The following is a 27,276-nucleotide window of genomic DNA, read 5'->3' as shown; positions in this document are numbered from 1 at the left end:
AGTAATGACAAGAATTATATACATATATTTTTATAAATACAGTAGCAGCAAAAATGCAGGTAGTAAATACAGAAATGTGCAAAAATTGCAAAGAGAGTGGGATGGTGTTCAGCTGAGTGTGTGTGTGTTTGTGTGTGTGTGTGTTGTCAGTCCAGTCTCGCAGTATTGAGGAGTCTGATGGCTTGGGGAAAGAAACTGATGGCTGGCCGTGAGGGCTCAAATGGTTTGGTACCTTTTACCAGACGGCAGGAGGGTGAAGAGTTTGTGTGAGGGGTGCGTGGGGTCATCCACAATGCTGGTGGCTTTGCGGATGCTGCGTGTGGTGTAAATGTCTGTGATGGAGGGAAGAGGACCCTGATGATCTTTTCAGCTGTCCTCACTATCCGCTGAAGGGCCCTGCTATCCGAGATAAACCAGGCAGTGATGCAGCTGCTCAGGATGCTCTCAACAGTCCCTCTGTAGAACATGGTGAGGATGGGGGGTGGGAGATGGGCTTTCCTCAGCCTTTGCAGAAAGTAGAGACGCTGCTGGGCTTTCTTGGTTATGGAGCTGGTGTTGAGTGACCAGGTGAGGTTCTCCGCCAGGTGAACACCAAGGTATTTGGTGCTCTTGACAATCTCCACAGAGGAGCCATCGATGTTCAGCGGAGAATAGTTGCTCCTTGCTCTCCTGAAGTCAACAACCATCTCTTTAGTTTTGTCAACATTCAGAGATAGGTTGTTGGCTCTGCACCAGTCCGTTAGCCACTGCACCTCCTCTCTGTATGCTGACTCTAGCATTCGAATGTATGTGTCTTTTTTGTCCACGTGGGTGTGGGCCAGATGGAGGGTGGTGGTGATGGCATCATCTGTTGAGCGGTTGAAGTGATAGGCAAATTGCAGGGGGTCCAGTGAGGGAGCATTAGGATCTTGATGTGCCTCATGACGAGCCTCTCAAAGCACTTCATGATGATGGGTGTGAGTGCAACAGGATGGTAGTCATTGAGGACACTGAAGACTTCTTCAGCAAAGGGATGATGGTAGCGGCCTTGAAGCATGTTGGAATGAAGATACTGCTCAGGGAGGTGTTGAAGATGTCAGTGAAAACATCCACCAGCTGGTCTGCACATCCTCTGAGTACTCTGCCAGGAATGTTGTCTGGACCAGCAGCTTTCCGTGGGTTAACTCTGTGTAGAGTTTTCCTCACAGCAGCCGTGGTTAGACACAGTACCTGGTCGTTGGGAGGAGGGGTGGTCTTCCTCAGCGGTCATCCACGGCTTCTGGTTGGAGCGTGTGGTGATGATCTTGGGGACAGTGACATCAATGCACTCGCTCATGCACTTGCAAGCTGGTCACTGATGCCGTGTATTCCTCAAAGTTGGTGAAGTTGCCGTCGGTTGCATCTTCCCTGTACAGCTTCTCTGTGAAAACAAACATGCAGCAGTCTCTAAACTCATGCCGCGTAGTTTGTTGGAGTCAGATGTGGTACAATTTATTGTCCAGGGAGCAGACACTGGAGGGCAGGATGGACGGGAGAGCCGACCGGCTAGGGTTTGCTTTTAGCCTAGCATGTACCCCCACCCTCTTGCCGCACTTCTGCTTCCTCTCACACCGCTTACAACGTCCCCTCCCCTAGCCACTGGCATCAGGCGACACTGATGGCTGGAGGCCTTGTCCCTGCAGCAAGCAGAGATCATGTAGCTTCTCGAGCAGATCATCATGCAGATCAGTTGTTGCATGGTTTCTGTACTTTATTATTGTCTGGCGATGGTAGACATGGACACCGATTGCTCTGATGTCCATGTGCCATTAAAAAGTTGAGCTAAGAACAAAAATAGCACCATTTTGGATCCGGAGCGGCCGTTAGCGTGCTATTGCTGCGCTGCCATCTTGGATCAATACCAGGAAATATCAGGAAGCTGAAATTCTGATCTATCATCTCATATTCATTTTTTGATCTCAAACCAAATATCTTCTGTGTTTAACAAAAGAATTGGCCTTGCTCTTCCAAACTTTTTGGAGGGGACTGTATATGTGCCCATTCCAAAACCATTGGTATTAACGTGGAGTTTGTCCCTGTTTTGCTGTTATAACAGCCTCCACTCTTCTGGGAAGGCTTTCCACTAGATTTGGAACGTGGCTGTGAGGATATGTGCTCAGTCAGCCACAAGAGCATTAGTGAGGTCAGGCACTGATGTCAGATGAGAAAGCCTGGTGTGCAGTCAGGGTTCCAATTCATCCCAAAGCTGTTCGGTGAGGTTGGCTTCAGGGCTCGGGCCACTTGAGTTCTTCCACATCACCCTTGGCAAACCGTGTCACTGATTAACTAGGTCTGTCGTAAGATTATGAGTTATGTTACAAGAAATGAGAAGCAGTATCTTCCCAAGTGTGATGGATACCGTCCCATGCATTTGTTTGAAGATCGTGCCATGTGCATTTGTACATCACATGGCATTTGTGGAACAACCTGCATTTGTTTGTGGATTTCTGAAACTTTTCTCCTTTTGAATTGTGTATTTCAATCCACAAATATGTACTGTATTACACTTACAGCAGATATATGCTCAACCAATCAACAAGCGCCAGGGACGTACTTCTGCAGTTTACGCTCTGAGTGGAGAAACGTCGGGCTACTTCTCAATCTTGCTAAATTAAAACCCGATATAAAGAAAAGAAAATGTTTCACTGTCTAACAAGGGCTGAGCATGAATAGGACTTTAGGAAGTGAGTAATTTAAGGGGCATATTGGCTGATCAATTAGATAGCATTCATTTTTTAATTTTTTAAATAAACAGCATTAAATGGGCTACTTGCACTCATGGTGATGACATGAATGACAAGGAAATCTCATATATAAAGGAAATCTCAAAGTTTGCTCTTGTAATTTAATTAACATAAAACAAACATAATATAAAAGATAAACATACTGTAAAATACTGAATGTATGCCAGCACCTTTGATCTGAACTGTTAAATACAGTGAGGGGAAATATGTATTTGGACACTTCTGTTTTTTTATACACGTTTCAATCCATATATCCACATCAAATTTACCCACAATGCCTTTTGACTTTATACTTGTAAATATGAACAAGAAAAGTATGCATTCATAAGCATAAAAAAATGTAAAAAAAAATTTGATAGGGAAAAACATTTGCAGACAAAAAAATAATTTAAAAAATATAAGTACCAGATACATAAAAATAAATCAAGTTCTAGATATAAATAGTACAACCTAAACAAAAAGAAATTATTTAGCTATTTTTACTAATGGTTTGTCTCAGAAAAAGAAAGATAACATGGCGACAAGTGACAAATGCTGCTGTCAATGCTGTGTCAACTATAATTGGGGGCGTGGGGGGTGGAATTGGACCCCACGAAAGAGACATACTGTAAGTACTACAGGAGAAGGGTCATGTACCACTTCAGTATTATCATTAGATGGAAAAAAATGCAGCTATTATTGGTGAGACTTGCCTGAAAGGAATGCTGCAAAAAAATAATTTCTTTTTGTCATAGAAATCTCGAAGCTGTAATTGCTGAGAATGGCTTTGCAACAAATTACTAATGTTTGTAATTTGTGGTGTCTGAATACTTTTTTCCTTATCAGTTTTGTTTTTTAATCTTTGTATATGCTTATGAACACATACCTTTATGTTCAAAAGACAAAGGACCTCACGTATTAAGCTGAATGTGAATGGATTTATTTGTAAATCATTCATATGAGCATTTACACAAGGAAATTGGTATTCATGAAAGTCCCATAAATTCAGAAAAACCTTTGTATCCTACTCATGTGTAAATTGTGCGTAAATTCATCCTACTCTTGTGTAAATTGTGTGTAATATATGCATAAAAAGACTAATTAATATAAACCTGACTTCAAATCATATAATTTGCATGGATTACTGCACTTTTATATATGGACTATACTGTCGAGTTTAAATTGCATATTGTTATTATGTCTACAGCCTTTAGCAGACACCCTTATCCAGAGTGACTTATAGAAGTGCTTTGTGTTCTCCATCAAAAATACATCCTCATTCTAGTTCACTAGGTCTGGGACTGAGAATATCAAGAAAATTCTGTGAACCCCAGTCATTTTATATTATTGACATTAATTAAAAAATATGAAAAATGAAGAAGGTGAGCCAACACAAATCCATAGATTAAGGCAAATAAACCTAATAAAATCAGTGTTTCTGAAACCTTTGTAAATCCAGTGGAGATTTTTTGTTTGGGTTGGCTTATGCAAACATTTACACAACTTTTCTAAAAGATTAATAAAGGCCCATTACATGTATAATTTTGAAGTGGATAGATGCACTGTAAGTATATATTTAAATAGTTCCAGCATAAAATAATGTACAGGGCAAACTACAGTTTAACTGTGAACAAAACATAGACCTATGTTAATTAGTCATGATGTGAGCCAAAACATGTAAAAGTTTTTTTTTTTTTTTTCCAAAAATAGATCTGTCAGATGTGTCCTCCACCACAAACCACACCACTTTGTTCTGGCATGCAGTTCTGGAAGCCAGATGAAATAGATAAAGGCATTTTTAGCATCAAGGAAATTAAAATTATTAGGAAATTATTTTCAAAGAAATAAACACTAAAATATCCACTAACTGAGTACATTACTTCATCTGGGAGGTTATGTTCAAATAAAACACAGTTAAAAACATTGGATTATCCCATGTCTAAATTGCACTTCTGCAGCATTTCTTGCAAGGTCAGCACATCTGGTCATCGGGTGTAGGCACATCTTCTAAAGGTATGTCATGTAGCATATGGTGTGGACCACACTAGATACTTTCACATTTTTATGAACCCACACCAAACTTGATCACTTGTGTTAAAAGCGTTAGTATTGGGAAAAGCCTAGTTAACTTACTGAAAATTGTCATACCTCCTAGGTTTGTTCTGCAGTGTGCCTCTTCTAGCAGACAAACACAGCCAGTGGGTCAAGAAGCCTAATGCATGTTTCACTGCACTTTAAGTCTGCTTCTGGATTTGCCAGAAGTCATCAGGCAGGTGTTCAGGGCATAACCTGTCTCCTCAATATTGGGTGAATTTATGGCTGTGCGTGTGCAATCTATTGTCCCAAATACATTTGAAAAACTGCAATGGTGTCAAAACCCCTCATTATTGTTGACTGGCACAGCATGGCAGTGGTTTGCTTCTTACCTTGAGGGATGTTCATATCAGGTCACATGGAGGGGATCCACATCTGACACTCCACTGGTATCCCAAAAGACTCTGGGCTTGGTCCTCTTTTGTTTCCCCTCTATATCCGCTCTCTCAGCGAGGTCAGCAATTCCATGCAAATGTCAACCTTATCATTAAAAAAAAAAATTCTTACCAAAAGAACAAAACCCTTTTAAAGTTGTCCATTTAGGTCTGTATTTTACTGCATTAATGTGCTGTAGTAGAAGTTTTAAGGAAATTGCCATGTTTATCCACCACATATGAGATGTGCACCAATACTAAAATGACATTTTCAACCAGCCATTTTTCATGTTTTTCAAACGAGGGTTCAAAAGACTTTTCCCCTTTATATTGACAATAAGCATTTTGCAGAAAGATGGAGAAATGTCTGAGAAATAAATACACTCACTTTGTCATAACAGTGATGCTTTTTGAATTTATAAGGGCTACATTTGGGAAGTCACAACGCTTCAGTGCTGTGTCACGTCTGTAACATTTTAAAGATTAAGTTTATGTCATATAAAAATTACTAATACAAATGTCTTGAAATGTTCTGTACAAAGCCAAATTATGTCCATGCTAATGATGATCAACAACTCATCTCCCTTCTTTTTTCTGAATAACCATAATAATGTGTTACGGACGTGACTGTTATAGCTGCTTCATATTACATCATATGCATATCAGTGGTGCACATTTGTTGTATATCTGAACATTTTAGAAATTAATTTCTAATAATGAGAACACCATGGGTGTTACAGATTGCTAGTGTTATCATTCTTACAGTATTTGAATAAATGAGAGAGAGAGAGAGAGAGATGAACAGGTGTGCGCATATGTTTACTCAGCTGATCGCTTACCTCCTACCTTGAAGTCCATACCTCTCATTATGACATTTTCTATTTACTAAGATATATACATCTCATCTTACAGTACGATGGCAAAAACTAATGCTGAAAGAAAAGGCATTTGGAAAGAGGAAGAGGAATGATGACAATTTCATGAAAAAGGAAAGAAAAAGAAAAAGGCAGAGAGACTAAGAAAGAAGGAAACAATCAAATGAAGAGGCAAAGAGGGTCAGGGAGCTTGCTAGACAAAGGCAGAAGAAAAGACATTTGTTCAACAAGTCACAGGTTCCAGTTTTACTCCAGGAGTCACCAAAGAAATCACCATGTAAATCTAGACAGTCTTTAGGCAAGGCAGTAAAACAAGCACTCCGGTCTTTACCAAGCAGCCCTTGCAAAGAAAGTACAGTTATAAAAAAAATTGCCATGTCACTGTGCCTTCCAGAGGAAAAAAAAAATGTGACTGTCACAAGTACTATATATGATCATGTCAGATGACATTTCAAGGCCAGCACCAGGGATGAGGGATGTGGTCACATTCAGAGAGTTTTACAAAAAAAAAAAAGTTTTGTCCAGTTAGCCCTGGACTGTGTGCAACATGTTATCTCAAGGCAAGCAATTCAGAGCACACAGGATTGTATTTAAGCTGTGGTCAGCAGTCCCAGCAGTCCCCACTGCATGTTAAGTCAGTGTGATGAATGCAGAAATGTGTATCCTTAGTCACATCCCAGAGGAAGACAAGCAAATTAAGGTGACCTGGTAGACATGGGAAGCAACAGGAGGGCTGCCTAATAAGGTCCAGAAGAGTGGCACACTGGGCAGTGTACTTCTTGTTCTCAAGACAGCTGCTACAAAATTTTGCATCATTGTTTTGTGAAGAGACAACAAAGTGCATTTTTCCAGGCCAAAAAAATGCAAGCAAAGACAGACAAGGTGGTGTGTTGCTGTTGCTGCAGGTAGATTTTGCTGAAAACTACACCACTGCCTACCAATATCAGATCCAGACAGCACACCGGCAACAGAGAGACAGGTCACAGGTCACAAAAGGTCTGTGGCAACATTCCTCACCAAGATTGTGGAACACGAGAAGCATCCTGAGGTAAGAGAGATTCACATATTTAGAGATGGAGCTACTTCTCAGTTTAAAAACAAGTTCATCTTGTCTTTCATATCAACCATATTTAAGGGGCTGTTCCCAATTATAAGGGTACAGTGGCACTTCTTTACCACAAGCCATGGCAAAGGTGCAGTGGATGGTGTGGGAGCAACAGTAAAGTGTGCTGTTAATCCTCAGGAGACAGGCTTCTTTGTAACAGATGCTGCCTCATTTGTAGATTCTGCAAGGAAGAGTTGCCCAAACACTGAAATCAAACTGATTACATCCACCAAAATTCACATCTACTGAAACTCCTGAACAACAGTCTTCTGAGTCTCAGTTAACTGCTGCAAAGAACATTAAAACTGGAGATTGTGTCTTGATCCAGTTCAAGGCAAACAAATCATTTGGACAGTTTGTTGGACTTGTGAATAACCAAGACCACAAGGCATTTGAAATACAGTTCTTGAGAAATAATCACAGTGCTGGATTTGTGTACATCTTACCTATGGTGGAAGATAAAGCTTGGGTGACACCTGACCAAGTGGTTCAGACTTTCAATCCACAAGCAGACAACAGCGGGAGGTATCACTTTGAGACAGTCTTTGCAGAATAGAGAACGGAAAATCTAATTAATCACATTTGTTCATATTTATTTGATATTTATTCACCTTGTTTGTTCACAACCACTGATTTATAACAAGAACAATCAATTTCAATTCAATTCAATTTTATTTGTATAGTGCTTTTAACAATGGACATTGTCACAAAGCAGCTTTACAGAAATAAATGGATTCAAAAAATATATTGTAAATATGTGCATTTATCCCTAATAAGCAAGCCAGAGGCGCCGGGGGCAAGGAAAAACTCCATGAGACAATATGAGGAAGAAACCTTGAGAGGAACCAGACTCAAAAGGGAACCCATCCTCATCTGGGTGCAACAGATAGTGCAATTATAAATAAATCCCTTCTATTACTGTGTACTATATGGGCAAATAGTGCAAATGTACAACCAATAAATTCATCACAGTTTTCGCAAGAAGTCCGGTTGGTTAAAATCTATCCACTTGTCCACTGATGGAGTCCGGAGTACGAAGGTGCTCGTGGCAACTCTACAAGTTTATGTACAGTTACAAGTATATGTAAAAAAAAAAAAATTTCAACAATTAAATATTTATTTTTAAAATGATTTCTTAGACATGTTCATAATAAACGAGCAATGATAATAGTGTATGTACTGTATGCTCACCTTTTTTGGACATCTGTTTCACACAAGTCGTGTTGCTGCTTCTTATTTCTTCCTCGTAATAGGTAGAATCCAAATGCCAGCCATTATTAGACTTGGTTAAAATATAACTACTCAAATTGTTAGTTTTAGCGGTCATTTTTACACAATACATAATGCGATCATTGTGACTCACGAATACGCACTGAACTGCACAAACTGTCTGAAAACAGTGTGATCATTTTGACACAAAACATAATATTGCGATCATTATGACACACGATTGCAATTTGAACTCCATCCACTTATCCTCCTCACTGCTTGTCCTATGTAGGGTCGCGGTGATGCTGGAGCCAATCCCGGCGTCTTAAGCCATAGGCAGGGAAACACGCTGGACAGATGGCTGGTCCATCACAGGGATAACACACACAGACTTAAACACATTCACACTCGCACTCACACCTACGGGCAATTTAGTGTCTCAAATTCGCCTGACCTGCATGTCTTTTGATTGTGGGGGAAACTGGCGATTTGAACTCCGATATGATAAACATTTAAAATAGCTGCTGATGTATCTAAGCAAACAATTCTGTACCTTTCGGGGTCTTAAGCACACACCAAATTAGCAAGCGACATCATGGTCTCTAAATTGAGTCTTGAAAAACGCCACGCTGGTTACAAATTAACACCATCAAAGATGCTGTGAACGCAGGCTATACCTGTGATTTCAGTTTAAAGTCGATTAACTGTGCAGCCTTACCATACTGATGTCTCAGAGGTCAAAGTTTGGTGGTTTAAATACCCACTAGAGGTCTCTGTTTTAAAGCATTATATATGCTTTTCCATAGTCAGGTAAGTGCTGCTTTCAGAACTGTCACGTCCTTAACAATGGTTTATCCTCATAAATGCGAAAACGAAAATTAGAATAAATATTTTATGTTCTATTGAGAGCCAACCCTTCTCCATTTGGTTTGTATTATTGCTTCTGTATTGTATTATTTTAATCCCACAGACTTCCTTCAAAGTACGTTGTCTCCCAAAAACTTGTGTCCTTTTTTGTCATGTCTGTAATAGGTATATTTCCCTCATCTAAAATAGAAAACGTGTATAGACTGATATTTTTCTGATTTCTGGACTCTATCGTTAGAGGTTTAGGAAAATATAAACAGATGGTGCAATATACTGATAAATACATTCTCTGAGAATTTATATTTCAAGTTTGACTGCAAATGTCATGTCCATAATGCTGGAATTGCTCAAATGCCTTTTCATTACCACTGCTATGCTGAAAACAACCAACTCGTCCTCTACTTTCTTCCCTCAGACACTAATGTCTCTGCTTGGATGTCAGCCTGTCTGGCAGACATCTAGTCATGGATGCCCGCTCATCGCCTGAAACTAAATCCTAGCAAGATAGCTGCTGTAAATCCTTGGAGATGCATCCCTATGGCAAGGCTATTTCTGGACAACCAACTATCCTTCTCCTCACACTGCTAGCCTGACTTGGCCATGCAAGTTTCTCCTCTACAACATCAGGAGGACCTGGCGATTTCTATCCACAGAGGTCACTCAGGTGCTTGTTCAGTCCCTTATCATCTTGAGACTGGACTACTGCAACTCACTCCTGCCAGGCCTGCCGCTGGCTTGCCTAACAAAGTCCAAAACAGAGCAGCCCCTGCCTATGTGAAGGCAGTTATCACACACCACTCTGTCTTCAATTTCTTGATGAAATGTGCCGGTGCTTAAAAATCCTTGAGTTGAAAGGCATCCTTTCTTCTTCTTTTGTCCATATGAGTTTCCCCTATGTGCTCACAACAAGGTGCAGACAAGTGACAGATGAAAAGTAAAAGGCATATAGAAAGGTTGACTGGGGGGAAAAAAACATCAATGTTTCTATAGTAACAGCTCATTCACAGGGACTAGTATGGTGGATGCTCCACATGATCTAAGAAGAATAATAAACCCAGACATTCAATTTTACTGTTGGGCCCTTGAGCAAGGCCCTTAACCCTCTCTGCTCCAGAGGCGCTGTATCAGCTTCCTAACAAGCCGGGATATGTGAAGAAAAGAACTTCACTGGGCTATAATGTATATGTGACAAATAAAGGCTTCTTCTTCTACTACTAAACTAAAAGGACCTCAGTCTCTCCTCATGAGTATGAGCATCAAAAGACATTTCTAAAATCATGCCAACATTAGCAGTGCATGCTAAGTCCTGCCAAAAAGCAGCTAAGGTGCTAGGTGAAGACTGAAGTGACATCTAGCTAGCTAGATCAATAAACAACAAATTTAAGAAATGAATGCAAATAATCAAATAGAACTTTACACTTACAGTTAAATTACAATATTTACAAAATATATCACTACTGCCTGCTCCAACAATTTCGACTGGTACCAATATGTTTAAGATGTCCATTATGTTCATTACCATTTCAGTAATAGGTAGTTATTTACGAGGTTGTATGTATGATTAGATATTCCTAACAATTCAAAAAATGTAAATGTCAATAGTACCTTACGGTACGGCAGGTGATAAACAAGTGACTATAAGGAAGAGAGTCCTACATAACTTTTCTGAATAAATCCTTCACAGGCCTATTTACAGTTTGGAAAAGCTTTTCATAAATTTTCTGCATTCATGCAGTTATCTGATCAGCCAGTCATGTGGGCTTAAAGGAGCTGCTGCTAACTTCTTGATGCGAGATACCACAGCACACCTTCAGAGGTCTTGTGGAGTCCATGCCTTGATGGGTCAGAGCTGTTTTGTCGGTACAAGGGGGACCTACATAAAATTAGGCAGGTGATTCTAATGTTGTGGCTGATCGGTGCACACACACGCGCACACACACACACACACACACACACACACACACACACACACACACAGAGAGAGCACTTTATTAGGAACACTCTTCTACTACTGGGTGGGGCCTCCCTTTGCTCTCAAAACAGCTTCCATATTCTTCATGGCATGGATACTACAAGATATTGGAAACATTCCTTTGAGATTCTTGTCCATGTTGACATGATTGCTTCACACAGTTCCTGTTAATTTTTCAGGTGAACTTTCATGCTGTGAAGCTCCAGTTCTACCACATCCCAAAGGTTTTCTATTGGATTCAGAACCAGTGACAGAAAACCACTGAAGAACACTGAACTCATTGTCATGTTCATGAAACCAGTTTGAGATGACGTTTGCTTTGTGACCTGGTGCATTATCATGTTGGAAGTAGCCATTAGAAGATGGGTAAATTGTGGCCCTGGAGGGACGGACATGGTCAACAACAATAATCAAATAGGCTGTGGCATTCAAGCAATGATTTTTTATTATTTTTTTTATTTATTAAAGAGCCCAAAGTGTGCCAAAAAAAACTTTCCCCACCGCATTACACCATCTTCACCAGCCTGGACTGTTAACACAAGGCAGGATGAGTCCATAGATTCACAATGTTGGGACCAAATTCTGACCCTACCACACCTGTGTGCCTCAGCAGAAATCAAGATTCATCAGACCAGGCTTATATATATATACATACACAAACACACACACATACATTTTTATAGAACTTTTCACTGTCCCGTTAGTGCATTTTCACCATTACAGAGTCCACCAGGAACAAAATCTCCCCAAAGTAACCATCATCCTCTCCCAGGCTCCTCTCTCTAAGGGCTAGCTCCTGGTATTGCTGCTGCAGAAAACTAAGAGATGTGCTCAGAGTAGGGTTCTGCAGATATAGCTTCTGACAATGGGGCATCATGGCCAGTAGAGTCTGCAAAGCCTTCTCCCTCCAATCATGCTCGGGAGAGGCCAGCATTTCTGGCACCAGGCTGCACCAGCCCTGCTCCACAAGCATAGGGAACAGTGAGATGTCACTATATTGCTGCAAATGTTCCTGATGAGTAGAGTGAGGACCTATACCAGCTTGAGAGATCATCTCCTAGAACACATAATACAAATTTAAAAACGTTTGAGGTTCTGTTGCTGACTTGTTTTTGTCTCAAAATATATCTCAAAATTTGTTATGCTTGTATGTTTAAGTATAACTAGTTTGGAAAAAAAAAAAAGTTGGTCAGTTTCACATGGTTATACTAGGTTTGTATTATAATAATGGTTTGCTCAGATTACAAATGAAGACAATTCAGAGAAGTTTACTGACCTTCTCGGTAATCATGTCATAGAGCAATGTGATAATCCTCACATGGAGACACTCAGCTCCTTGGGCCTGAAATAGCTCAACTAGCACCTGCAGTCCGCCAAGCTTCACAAACTGACTTTGCGCAGTAGGGAAGTGACGTAACAAACATGCCAATGCATATAACACCTAATCAGAAAAAAGTCAAAGAAAAAAGTGATCAATTGTTAATGTACTTTACTACAGTGGAAATGCCTCTGTACATGTGTAAAGACTGTTGCATGCAGTGCTACAATATTTTGATATCTTTGAGACCATGGAATGTGATTTTTAAAAAATTTTTATTGATCATTTCATTCAATGCACACCGTGTGTAATGCAACAGCATGAGGCTTGGCACAATGAAGTGGGAGTTCCCTAAAAATCAGGTATAAATATAATTCATATATTGCCTGAAAAATAAAATGTTTTATGATAAAAAACAAAATGTTTTATAAGAAACCAATGTTTTAACATTAAAAGTTTAAAACAGCAAATACTGTATGTCTGCAATTTTTTAACTAGTCTAGCTTAGCTAAATAGTAAACATAAATGAACATTTCAGCAGAAACCTTGACCTCATATGTAACTGCTGTAAGATTTTTATCATGGAAGAGACATAAACTATTCCTGTCCCTATAGGACTTAAATGGCATTGCATGGGTAGTCTATTAGCTATGGCACTTATGAGGAACCAATTACACTGCCAGAGCTTTCACAAGTCACTACACAGGAAAAGCATTTAGGCATATCCCAAAGTAAAAGCTATTATCCCCTCAATACAATGTTTTCCTAATTATGGAAGTTAATCTGCCATATTTTTAGCTCCTGGTTGCTGATGCTTGTTTGCCAGATGCTTAGAGAAGGTGACACTTGCTGCCTGAGCTAGGTACTTTGCATATGCTGATTTGACTGGCAGGACGCACAATTTGATTTGGCTGTAGGCAGAATACACAATGTATAATAAATACACAAGTTGGCCAATGGCATTGAAAGCATAAAACTGTTGTAGTACTGAAAAAACATAACATCTTGTACTTTGTATGTGAATATTTACTGACTGTAGCCCATCTGTTGCATGCTTTTTGTCAGCAACCCTCTCTCTTGTCAGCCAGCAGACAGAGGCCATTTTAAGACCACCACTGACCAAATAGTTTTTGGGTGATGGATCATTCTCAGCACAGCGGCAACAATGACATGGCAATGGCAAAGTGACCACTGATTAAGGGCTGAGGAGGAACTGTACACCCACAGGGTGACCAACAAGGCAGGAATGTCTAATGACGTGGCCAGTGAATGGTCAATGACCTTTGTCCACTGATTGTGTTGAAAACCCAAGCAATGATGCCGCACATGATCAGTCGTAGATTATTGAAGAGTCATAACTAACTTGATGATCAGGCATTCAAAAATACCGTTACACAGTAGAAATGTTCAACGTGGATGGACAAAATATGCACTCAAAAAATATTCTGCTGTGTGTGGACGCTCATCAACAAATTAATATTACCTTTTTCTTAACCGTCATTGGTCGTGGGGTTGCAAGCATAGTCAATAGCTTCTGTAAGGTGCCACACTCTAAAGCCACAACTTGGACAGATGGGTTACTGAAAACAGAAAACCATCACCAGACCATAACTGAATTACACATCATCCTGTTCATTAAATAAATATATAACAATAATTCATAATAGTACTATAGCCTGATAACATTTTTGCTGTCATACCTAGAAACAGCTGATCCTAGTACAAATGCAGCGCTTTTCTGAAGTCTAAAATCTGTATTATTTAAGGCATCATTTACAAGTTCTAGTCCACCCATTAACACCAGATTTTGTGCATTATCCACCTAAAATACAAAACAAATAACAATAATAATTGTGATGTACATCATTTTACCAAAAATGCTATTATGACTGATTAGAAATGAAAGACATAAATTACCAAAATGTTAATAAAATTCTGTACTAGTAGGTTTATTCCTTAGTTTCAAACTCCTCTTATAATTTCGCATTCAGCATATGAACATATGAAAATAAATGCAATACAATTATCACCTGATGAACAAGGTACTCCAAGTCAAGTAGAGCAGCGACTCTTTGGTCCATGGTCGTGTTAGTGCTGCTAAAATTGGACAACAGTTTACTCATAATCTGGACATCTGTTTCCACCAGCAAGTCCAACATGGCCAAGTCTCTTTTGAGTTCATCCATTGAGCGAACCAGAGCTTGTGAGGACTCTTTGCCCTATGATCAAATGCCATTAAATAACTAACAACAAAGCATTTATTAAGTCATTATTATTATTAGAATACCTGCTCGGAGTCCTTTTTTGTAGTGTCATCCTCTCCTTTAAACTTCTTCAGAGCCTGTTTTAGCTCCTGAGATGTGAATAGTGGGGTATGCTTGTTAAGCATTCCTCGTGTGCTTCAGAGAGAAAAAGAAACATAGCTGAGACTAATTTGTATTAAAAGTCACTATAGTCCAAGTTAGGACTCTTTAGGATTGTTTATATAGCAATCAAACATTATTACTGTAAATGGTTCAGCTTTAAAAATATTTGACATTAATTGTTTGTCACACGCGCACGCATACACGCGCACGCGCACACGCACCCCCACACCCCAAAAGCCTCAATCTCAGCAAAAAGAAGACAAAGGTAAGGCAGTTGTCTGGAGAAAATAGGTTTACGTCAAGGAAGCAGAGATCTTCTTCCAAGGAAGCAGAGCAATATCTTCCAATATCACTAATGCAGTTGCAGCAGGACATCTTCCTAATTCTGCCTGGAACCTAATGGTGGATCCCAGCCACTTCTATTTTCTCCCTAAAGTATGCAAGGAAAACAATACTGGACATCCCATTGTTTCAGCTTCTTATCCCACAGAAATTGTATTCTAGTTTTTAGATGACATTTTCCAGCTCATTGTTCAGGCCTTATCAACATCTGTGAAAGACATTTGTGAAAGACACATTTCCTACAAATCCTTGAATGCTTCAAAGAACAATCCCTGCAAAGCAATCCTTTTCTTACTCTGTGGACATCAAAAGCCTATATGCAGTCATTCCTAATAAGGATGGGTGAGAGGCCTAAAATTTTTTCTAGATGCATGACTGGACACACCCGCTGAAATTCTCATAAGATTATCAGAGCGTGTGCTAACAATTGTCTGCTTCAGCTTCAATTCCTAGTTTTACTCCCAAGTAAGAGTTTTTAGTGCCTTTGCTAACAACTCTATGCAAACTCTATGCAACTCTATGCAAACCTCTTTGCTGGATTTGTTGTTGAAAGTTCTTCAAACTATTCACAGGACACAGTTGTTGTAATGGGAGCAATGAAGTGAGGAAACAAGAGAAAGAGCTCATCTACACTCTTGGAACTTTAGAACTTTATGACTACAGCTATTACATCATCAAGCATTTGACTAGAGCCATTACATCAAGCATTTCGAATAGCCACTGGTTTTACTCAGAAGCAATCTGATTACACAACTGACGAATGACTTTTTTGTTTCACAGAAAATTTCGTATATTAATAAATAGCAGTCTTTGGGAACAATTTGTAAAGTTTTATAAGGAAATTAGCTGGTATGTTTTACTGAGCATCTTGGAGAATCTACCAGTTATTCTGGACTATACTTTGACTATTGCACTTGCTTTATATTTTTTGCATGCAAACCCAGCAGCCTAACAGCAAACGGGGACTAAATCTGGAATGGGATGTACAAAAACCACGTGTGTGTGATGGCCAGGTGTGTGTGTGTGTGTGTATGTATATACACACACACAGTGCCTTGCAAAAGTATTCAAAAGTATTTGTCTTTTTCCTATTTTGTTGCATTACAACCTGGAATTTAAAGGATTTTCATTTGGCTTTTATGTAGTGGATCTATGCAAAATACTCCAAGTTGATGAAGTGAAATTTAAAAAAAAAAAAAAACTCATTTCAAAAAAAATTTTTAAATAAAAAACTGAAAATTGGTGTGTGCATTTGTATTCACCCCTTTTGCTATGAAGCTCCTAAATAAGTTCTGGTGCTACCAGTTAACTCAAGAAGTCACATAATTAGTTAAATTAAGTCCACCTGTCTGCAGTCTAAGTGTCACATCATCTCAGCTTACATATATACCTGCTCTGAAAAGCCCCAGAGTCTGCAACACCACTGAGCAAAAGGCAGCATCAAGCAAGCAGCACGATGACGACCAAGGAGCTCTCCAAACAGGTCAGGGCCAAAATTTTGCACGAAGCACCATTAAATCCACCATAGCAAAGTGGAAGGAATATGGCACCACAGTAAACTTGCCAAGAGAGGGCCGCCCACCAAAACTCACAGACCGAATAAGGAGGGCATTAATTCGAGACGCATCCAAAAGACCAACAATAACCCTGAAGGAGCTGGAGAGCTTCACAGCAAAGACTGGAGTGTCTGTCCATAGGAACCACTATTAGCCGTACACTCCACAGAGCTGGGCTTTATGGAAGAGTGCCCATGAAAGAAAGCCCTTGCTTAAAGAAAAAAAACAAGGAAGAATGTCTTGAGTTTGCCAAAAGACACGTGGGAGACTCCCCAAACGTCTGGAAGAAGGTACTGTGGTCAGATGAGACTAAAATTGAACTTTTTGTCCATAAAAGAAAACATTATGTCTGGCACAAACCCAACACCTCTCATCACCCCTAGAACACCATCCCCACAGTGAAGCATGGTGGTGGCAGTATCATGCTGTGGGGGTGTTTTTCATCAGCAGGTAGTGGGAAACTGGTCAGAATGGAAGGAGTGATGGATGGTGCTAAATACAGGGCAATTCTTGAAGAAAACCTGTTTCAGTCTGCCCAAGAGATGAGACTGGGAAGGATGTTCACCTTCCAGCAGGACAATGACCCTAAACACACTGCTAAAGCAACACTCAATTGGTTTAGGGAGAAACATTTGAATGTGTTGGAATGGCCCAGTCAAAGCCCAGATCTCAATCCAACAGAGAATCTGTGGTCTGACTTAAAGACTGCTGTACACCAGTGGAACCCATCCAACTTCAAAGAGTTGGAGCAGTTTTGCCTGGAAGAATGGGCAAAAATCCCAATGGCTAGATGTGCTAAGCTTATACAGACATACCCAAAGAGACTTGCAGCTGTAATTGCTGAAAAAGGTGGCTCTACAAAGTATTAACTTTGAGGGGGTGAATAGTTATGCACACCCAAGTTTTCTGTTTTTTGGTCTTATTTTTTGTTTGCTTCACAATAAAAAATATTTTGCATCTCAGAAATTGTAAGCATGTTGTGTAAATCAAATGTAAATCAATCCATTTAAATTCCAGATTGTAATGCAACAAAATAGGAAAAGGCAAAGGGGGGTGAATACTTTTGCAAGGCACTGTATATATATATATAGTATATATGGCCAAAAGTTTGTGGACACCTGATCATCACTCCCATATCAGGGTCTTCTCGAAACTGTTGCCACAAAGTTGGAAGAACATAATTACATAGAATGTCTCTGTATGCTGTAGCATTACAATTTTACCTTCACTGAAACTAAGAGGCCCAAACATGTTCCAGCATGACAATGCCCCTGTGCACAAATCGAGCTCCATGAAGACATGGTTTGCCAAAGTTGGTGTGGAGGAACTTGAGTGGCCTGCACAGAGCCCTTACCTCAACCCCACTGAACACCTTTGGGATTAGTTGGAATGCTGACTGTGCCCCAGGCCTGCTCACCTGACGTCAGTGCCTGACCTCACTAATGCTCTTCTGGCTGAATGGGAAAATCCCCACCGCCATGCTCCAAAATCTTGTGGAAAGCCTTCCTAGGAGAGTGGACGTTATTACAACAGCAAAGGGGGACTAAATCTGAAATGGGTTGTTCAAAAAGCAAATATGAATGTGATAGTCAGGTGTCTGCAAACTTTTGACCATATAGTGTATATGTATACATATATATGTTATACCCACAGACACACACCGATCAGCCATGACCTTAAACTGACAGGTGAAGTGAATAACATTATCTCATTACAGTGGTATCTGCCAAGAGGTGGGATATATCAGGCAGCAAGTGAACATTCAGTTCTCGAAGTTGTTGTGTTGAAAGCAGGAAAAATGGGCAAGCATAAGGATCTGAGCGACTTTGAGGGTCAAGAGCCAAATTATGATGACTAGACAACTGGATCAGAGTATCACCAAAATGGCAGGTCTTGTGGGGTGTTCCCAGTATGCAGCGGTCAGTACCTACCAAAAGTCATCAAAGGTGAACCAGCGACAGGGTCATGGGCATCCAAGGCTCGCTGATGCGCATGGGAGCTAGTCTGTCTGGTCCGATTCACAGAAGAGCTATTGTAGCACAAATTGCTCAAAAAAGTTAATGAAGGCTATGATAGAAGTGTGTCAGAACACACAGTACTTCGCAGCTTGCTGCGTATGGGATTGCATAGCTGCAGACCTGTCAGAGTGCCCATGCTGACCCCTGTCCACTGCCGAAAATGCCTACAATTGGCATGTGAGCATCAGAACCACACCATGGACCAATGAAAGAAAATGGCCTGGTCTGTTCAGTCAGTTTTCTTTTACATCATGTGGATGGTTGGGTGCATGTGCATTGCTTACCTGGGGAAGAGATGGCACCAGGATGCACTATGGGAAGAAGGCAAGCTGGCAGAGGCAGTGTGATGCTCTAGCCCATGTTCTGCTGGGAAACCATGGGTCCTGGCATTCATGTGGATGTTACTTTGACATGTACCACCTACCTAAACATTGTTGCAGACCAAGTACACCCTTTCATGGCAATGGTATTCCCTAATAGCAGTGGCCTCTTTCAGCAGGATAACGCGCCCTGCCACACTACAAAAATTGTTCAGGAATGGTTTGAGGAACATGACAAAGAGTTCAAGGTGTTGACTTGGCCTTATAGAATGGTTGTGATATCTTATTGTATGTATTGTTAATAACTGCATCTTAATGTGTTATAGGGCGAGTGGGATGGAAAAAGTGGGAGATTACATGGTCGCCATGGGTGGGATAGAACATAATAAGGGTAAGACTTTTCGGATTGTTGCACCTTTATTTTATAAAAATTTATTGATTGCAGTCTTGAATAAAAATTTGATAAACAAGGAATGGTTTGAAGAACATGACAAAGAGCTCAAGGTGTTGACTTGGCCTCCAACTTCCCCAGATCTCAATCCAATCGAGCATGTGGGATGTGCTGGACAAACAAGTCTGATCCATGGAGGCCTCATCTTGCGACTTACAGGATTTAAAGGATCTGCTGCCAATGATTTGGTGCCAGATACCGCAGCACACCTCCAGAGGTCTTGTGGAGTCCATGCCTCGATGGTTCAGGGCTGTTTTGGCGGCACAAGGGGGACCCACACAATATTAGGCAGGTGGTTTTAATGTTATGGCTGATTGGCATGTGTACATATATATACATAAATGGCAGTAAGCGGCAGTTCTGCAGATGGAAATGCCTTATTGACAAGAAAGGTCAATGGAGAATGGCCAGACTCATTTGAGCTGACAGAAAGGTAACTTGGATAACCACTCTGTACATTTGTGTTGAGCACAAAGGCATCTCAGAATGCACAACACATCAAACCTTGAGGCGGTGGGCTACACTTCTGGGTTCTGGGTTCCACTTCTGTCAGCCAAGAACAAGAATTTGAGTTTATCATGGACACAGACTCATCAAAACTGGACAGTAGAAGGCTGGAAAAAGACCAGATGACTTTCTTTCCCCTGTGAACCCATGCCCTTGATAGCCTCAGATTCCTGTTCTTGACTGACAGGAGTGGAACTCAGTGTGGTCTTCTGCTGTTGTAGCCCATCCATGTCAAGGTATGATGTTTTGTGCATGCTGAGATGCTTTTCTACTCACCACAGTTGTAAAGATTATTATTTGAGTTACTATACCCTTCCTGGCAGTTCGAACCAATCGTTCTTCTGATCTCTCTTAACAAGGTGTTTCTACCCACAGAACTGTCACTCACTCAGTGCTTTTTGTTTTTCACACAATTCTGTGTGAACTCTAGAGACTGTTGTGTGTGAAATTCCCAGGAGATCAGCAGTTTATGAAATACTCAGACCAGCCCATATACTCAGACCATACCAACATCCCTGCCATGATCAAAGTCTCAGCAATCACACTTTTTCTTCATTGTGATGTTTGATGTGAACAATAACTGAAGCTATCTATCTATATATATATATATATATATATATATATATATATATATATATATATATATATATATATATATATATATATATATAGGATATATATATATATATATATATATATATATATAGATAGATAGCTTCATATATATATATAAAATTTCCAAAAGTATGTCGACACCCCTCCTAATTGTCCATGTGTTTCAGCTACATGTAAAATCTCGCACGTAGCCATGCAATCTCCACAGACAATTTGAAGGTATGTACATCTAAAACGGATGAACAGCATAGGAATTACAGCACTTTATGTGTGTTGTAATGCCTTCAGCAAGTGAAATGCATGCTCAAGTGGATTCAGGTCAGGTGACTGACTTGGCCATTCCAGAACATTCTAATTCTTTGCCTTAAAGTCTCGGGTTGCTTTCGAAGTATGTTTCGGGTCATTGCACATCTGCAGTGTGAATCTCTATCCTATGAGTTTTCAAGCATTTGGCTGAACCTGTTCAGGTAATAATACACTTCAAAATTCATCTTGTTGCTTTTGTCAGCATGTTGAGCTTGCTGGTACAAGTTTGTCTCATCTGTTCATAGGATGTTGTTCCAGAATTTTACATAAATGTTTTGGCAAACTCTAATCTTGCCATCCTGATTTTTATCCGCAATGGTTTACATCTTGTGGTAAACCCTCTCTATTTACTCTGGTGGCTTCTCTTGATTGCTGACTTTGAGATAGATACACCTGCATCCTGGAGGGTGTTCTTGCCAACTGTTGTGAAGGGTTTTTTCTTCACCAGGGAAAGAATTCTTGACTGCCACATGTTGGCCTGATAGAGTGGCTGGTATTCTCAAGTAGTATAGTCTGTAATATTCTAGCTTCATGAGGATGACGTGTGTGGTCTGTTTTGGTGCAAGGAGCTCTTTTCCGAGTTCACCAGGAGACTATGCGACCAAACGTGCCAGGAGGGCTGACACACAATCACCCATAATGACAAAGTAAAAAGTTTTTAGACATTTTTATAAATTTATTAAAAATGAAAACATTGAAAGATCTCATTTACATAAGCATTCAGACCCTTTATTTAGTACTTTGTAGATGCACCTTTAGCATCAATTACAGCTTTGAGTGTTCTTGGGCAAGTCCCTACAAGCTTTGAACACTTGCATTTGGGTAGTGTCTCCCATTCTTCCTGGCAGATCCTCTAAAGCTCAATCAGAGTGGATGGGGAGTGCCTATGAACTGCCATCTTCAGGTCTCTCCACAGATACAGTTGTTAATATATAGTCCACAAGACAATAATAGCCGAATTGATACAAATGAACTAGTTTACATATGCTTGTTTCTTAATATCTGCTGCTACCTGGATGATCAATTACTGTTTTTATGTTTTGTGATAGTTGTTAATGAGTCCCTTGTTTGTCCTGCAAACAAAGCAGTAAAACTGCCCACTGTTCTTCAGAAAAATCCTCCAGGCCCTGCACATTCTTTGCTTTTCCACCATTTCTGCATATTTGACCCCTTTCCAACAGTGGCTATAAGATGTTGAGATCCATCTTTTGACACTGAGGACAATTGAGGGACTCGTACACAAATATTACAAAAGGTGCAAGCATTCACTGATGCTCAAGAAGGCAACACACTACATTAAGAGCCAAGGGGGATGTAAACTTTTGAACTTTTGATGATCGGTGTAAATCGTTATTATTTTGTTTAAAAATCTTATTTTTTCATTTAGTACTGTCCTTCAGAAGCTACATAAGACATTATTTTGTCTTCTGGGAAACAAAGAATTTACACTGAACATCCTGTTCAAAATTTTACACTCCCCTGGCTCTTAATGTATCATGTTGCCTTCTTGAGAATCAATGAATGTTTGTAACTTTTGTAATAGTTGTGCATGAGTCCCTCAGTTGTCGTAAGTGTGAAAAGATGATCTCTAAATCATATAGCCACTGTTGGAAAGGGGCCAAAAATGCAGAAGATAGGATTTTTCTTAAGAACAGTGGGCAGTTTTTCTGCTCAGGACAAATAAGGGACTCATGAACAACTATTACAAAGCATAAAAACAGTTGTTGATCATCCACGTAACAACACACAATATTAATTATTATTAATTATTCAGTTATTATTGTGTCAAATCCAGTTATTATTGTGTTTTGTGGAATATGTTAACGTCTGCTTTGTTAAATAGCTTATTCAGGGCAGTACTAAATAAAAACAAAACAAAATTTTTTTGATCCCTCTTTTTTTTTTTTTTTGATCCCTCTTTCTTAACCCTTGCAGAGCTAGACAGTTCAGAAAGTAGAACATTGAATTGGAATGTCTGTCCCTGGAAGACATACTTGAAAAAGCATCTTTGTGCTCTAGAGCTAGATCAAAATATGCATCATACAGAACCACTAACGTGAATCACTCTTGTGACTTTTTAAGGGTTTTTAAGGACCAGTTCAACCCTCTGTTATGACCCTGAGACAGGTCTAGGGTAATTCTAGAGTCAGTAACATATGGTAAAATATGGACGGAAGAGAATAGAGCCAGTAACCAAAAGACACACACATACTTAAACTCACCATGAATTATTGTGTGATTTTGGTGTGAAGTGTACAAAAACCACTCAAATATGTATTACGTATAATGTTTGCAATAGTTACAAGCTTCACTAATGCTTTTTGCCAACAGCGCTCAGATGGTGCTAAGACAAAGAACAAATACAAAAACATTCTCATTCTAAAAAAAAAAACACAAGGAAAACAAAAAAGGCTAAGGCTACACAATCCTTCCCTATACAAGGCCAAATATACTGTACAAGCTTTGGCACCTGCTCCTTATTTAGTGACACTAGATACAGTTTTAACTATGTGGATGTTACTCACAAGACTCTCCTGTCCATCCTTATGAGTTTTGGAATTCATGACACAACATGGCAGTGGTCCGATTTGTACCTGGAAAGATGCTCCTATCAGGTAACATGAAAGGGATACACAACCACACCAGACTTTCCACTGGTGTTCAACAAAGCTCTCTCTATAGCTGCTCTCTTGGTGAGGTCATATCACCACATGGGTTTTTATACTACTATGCTGATGACGCTCAAATCAACCTCTGCTTTCCTCCCTCTAACACCCATGTTTCTGCATGGATCTCAGTATGCCTGGCAGACATCTCATCATGGATGGCAGCTCATCAGCTGCACATCACTAAACAGATTTGCTCATACCAGTTCCTGCTCTACAACATTAAGGTGCTTGTTCAGTCCCTTGTCATTTCGAGACTGGGCTAATAAAACTCGCGCCTGACAGGTTTGCCCCTGCATGCCATCTGTCCGCTACAGCTAATCCAGAATGCAGATGCATGACTTGTTTTCAACCTCCCCAAGTTCTCCCACACCACCCCATTGCTATGTTACCTTCCCTGGCTTGCTGCAGCTGCCCACATTAGTTTAAAACACTGATGCTTGTCTACTAAGCCGAAAATGTACCAGTGCAGACCTACCTTAAAGTACTTATCACACCCTGCTCTGTACCAGTCTCCCTACGACCATCTAGCACAGCTTGACTGAAACCACAATCCCTCATGGTACAAGGTAGACATGCATCAATGTTCTTCTCTCGCCTGGCAGAGTCACTAGCTATCTTCAAATGAAGACTAAAAGCCTACCTCTTCACCAAGTACATAAATTAGCACTTTGTTAATAAAAAAAAAATCTTGTCTTGTATTTTTCATATTGTACTAACCTCTCATCAGGGGTTTTTAGACTGATGGTACCCTTAGTCCCTGACCTAGTGAACTAGCATGAGGATGTGTTTTTTCAGAGAGACTTCAAAGCATTTCTGTAAGTTGCTCTGGATAAAGGTATCTGCCAAAAGCTATAAATGTAAATGTAAATGGGTGTGAGCTTCTTTTTCAGAAGCCAATGAAGCACAGTGAGAAATGAACGTTAAATACTTTGAGATGAATAACAGCATAAGAGGCAGAATGTTCTGGTTACACTGAGGATCTCTAGAAGGATGCTATGCTCAGCTTCAGTTCCAGAATCGAGGCCATGTCGTCTACTCACCTAGAATTTTTTTTGAATGCTTTCTCTGCTTAACTGTATTCACTTGGTATGGGGCATTATGATTAGCCAGTTCTTAGGGTAGTGGCAGATCAGATTCAAATCCAAATCAGCATCAGCACTGGGCATGTCCAAACCAGTTACTGCTTCTCTAAGCTGGTCAATGCCAAGGCAACAGACACATAATATAAACAAGCTGGCTTGATGGCTAACCATAATGAGAGCAGGTTACAGTGGAAAAGAAATATAGGCCCAGCAGCCTTCAGACAATGAAGGATGTACAATCTGAGGAAAGAAATACAGAGGGAGGGAAAAACTGCTTGGTGGAAGGAAAGTGATGTTAGAGTGTTGTCTTGCCATCCAGCCACTAGTCACTAGTAAAGCAATTTTATTCCCCCATACCTCTTTCTACCTGGCAGGTATTCTTCATCTCCAAGCTTGGCCTCTCTTTGCCCTGTCTGAAGATTCAACCTTACATGAGAGCCTGCTGGAACAGCTTGACCTGCAACAATGTGAATACATACACAATAATTTGTTATTGTGACAAATATAAACACTGAACACTAGGCATACGAAGTCAGGTTTCCACAGTTTTCTGTCAACTGTACAGTATCATTCATGCAAGGGTTAGCTGTGCAGGGTCTGAGATACTCCTATTATTTACGGAAATCTCTGATAGGATGGCAGAATCTTACTGCTGAGAAATATGCCTCTGTGTCTACTGTTATCTCTCTCCTAGAGTGATGATAATGGCTGATGCTTCAAAGTTCAATTCAATTAAATTTTATTTGTATAGTGCTTTTAACAATAGACATTGTCATAAAGCCGCTTTACACAAAGTCATGTTCATATACATATGTTATGTGATTAACATGTTACCAAAGAAGTGTAATTTTACAATGGGAAATGCAGCATCCCCCTGGGTCTCTATAGTCTCATCACCTAAGGTAAAAGTCACTTGCAGACATTAAACTGTTTGAATCAGTACTAAAATAATAAGTGATTAAATCAGTGAGTTTTGTTCTTTTGTATAAATTTTAACTTATATTAGGTAATGTAAGCATTCTAAAACTTTGTCTACTGTACAGAGTATTTACGCTATTAAAAATTTTTTTTTTTTTTTATATCCCATTTTCTCCCACCAGATAGTCCTCCCTTATCAGGACAGCTACCAACCAGGTTTCTTCTGAGATACATGAAGCCAGCCACTACATTTTTTTTGCTGCCACACTTCCACATATAGGAGCTTTCACAGATGGCCAAAATTATCTAGTGTCATTCTGATTGATAGCGAAGCGAGTAACATCACTGCTCCCATCCAAAGAGCACAGGCAATTTTGACTCCCATCCATGGATGGCTGTGGCATCGTTTGGACAATGCAAGTTCGAATTGAATTGATTAGGGTTATGTCCCTTTTGCTGTGGCCATAGCTATCTAACGATGATCAAATTGTAACATTCACTGTGTGTAAAAGCTCATTTAGCAAACAAGGTTTTAGACATCTCTAAGCAGACTGACTGCATTTATCACTGCTCCTTCCAGTGGCTCCTTTAACACCCAACATAATCTTTGCAGAAAACCACGGCAAGATTAAAAGAAATGAAATAAAAGCAGAGTTTTGGTGAAATATATTTTACGTTGTGATTTCTTAAATCAGGAGGTGTATATAACAAGTATACAGTGATATGTATACAAGTATACATCCTGGGGCAGTCGTGGCCTAATGGATAGAGAGTCGGACTTGCAACCCGAAGGTGAACCTGAAGGTTGTGGGTTTGAGTCTCAGGTCCAGCAGGGATTGTAGGTGGGGGGAGTGAATGACCAGCGCTCTCTTCCACCCTCAATACTACGACTGAGGTGAGACCCTTGAGCAAGGCACCGAACCCCCAAACTGCTCCCCGGGCGCTGCAGCAAAAAAGGCTGCCCACTGCTCCGGGTGTGTGTTCACGGTGTGTGTGTGTTCACTACTGTGTGTGTGCACTTGGATGGGTTAAATGCAGAGCACAAATTCCGAGTATGGGTCACCATACTTGGCCACAAGTCACTTCACTACATTTCATAAATTTGTTTATTTTTTAAAAAAAATATATACTGTACAATTTTATACACTTGGGGGGTCTCATTTATTCAGCTGGATACAAATGGATTTATTCATAACCCGTTTGTACAAGCATTTACACAAGAAATGTGGAAAAACATTCATATCCTACTCATGCTCCTGTGTGTGCACATTTATACATATGAAAACTAACTAACTTAAACATTGATTTGATCAACTTCAAGTCATAATTTGCATGGATTAAAGGACTTTCATATATAGAATATACGGTCACGTTTAAATTGCTTGTTTTTATTACATTTACAGCATTTAGCAGACGCCCTTATCCAGAGCGACTTGTAGAAGTGCTTTGGAGTCTCTATCAAAAACATGCTAGTTCACCAAGTCAGGGACTAAGAATATCATTGAGAAAATTCCATGAAAACCAGTTGTTTATATTATTGGCATTTATTAAACAATATGAAAATTAAAGAA

General features: G+C 39.9%; 1 protein-coding gene across 6 annotated transcripts in view; it reads right to left on the bottom strand.

The window, feature by feature from the left end:
• Window positions 1-11,664: 11,664 nt before the first annotated feature.
• sil1 (SIL1 nucleotide exchange factor) overlaps window positions 11,665-27,276 on the bottom strand; it is a 32,929-nt gene continuing 17,317 nt past the window's right edge. For 4 of the 6 annotated variants that reach the window (XM_034306064.1, XM_034306065.1, XM_026940501.3 and 1 more), the window contains 7 exons: window positions 25,145-25,244; window positions 14,843-14,954; window positions 14,586-14,774; window positions 14,256-14,377; window positions 14,039-14,135; window positions 12,514-12,678; window positions 11,665-12,294 (listed from right to left, as the gene is read on the bottom strand). In XM_034306064.1, the coding sequence (XP_034161955.1) occupies window positions 11,938-12,294; window positions 12,514-12,678; window positions 14,039-14,135; window positions 14,256-14,377; window positions 14,586-14,774; window positions 14,843-14,954; window positions 25,145-25,244 (1,142 nt within the window). In that variant the 3' untranslated portion in view covers window positions 11,665-11,937. Of the gene's footprint in view, window positions 12,295-12,513; window positions 12,679-14,038; window positions 14,136-14,255; window positions 14,378-14,585; window positions 14,775-14,842; window positions 14,955-18,236; window positions 18,322-18,470; window positions 20,655-25,144; window positions 25,245-27,276 lie in introns of those variants that run through there. The other 2 variants (XM_053235568.1, XM_053235569.1) reach the window with 2 other exon arrangements.

The sequence above is a fragment of the Pangasianodon hypophthalmus genome, chromosome 7 (genome assembly GCF_027358585.1).
Source record: "Pangasianodon hypophthalmus isolate fPanHyp1 chromosome 7, fPanHyp1.pri, whole genome shotgun sequence".
Classification (NCBI taxonomy): Eukaryota; Metazoa; Chordata; class Actinopteri; order Siluriformes; family Pangasiidae; genus Pangasianodon; species Pangasianodon hypophthalmus.
This window is presented reverse-complemented; position numbering and strand designations above follow the sequence as displayed.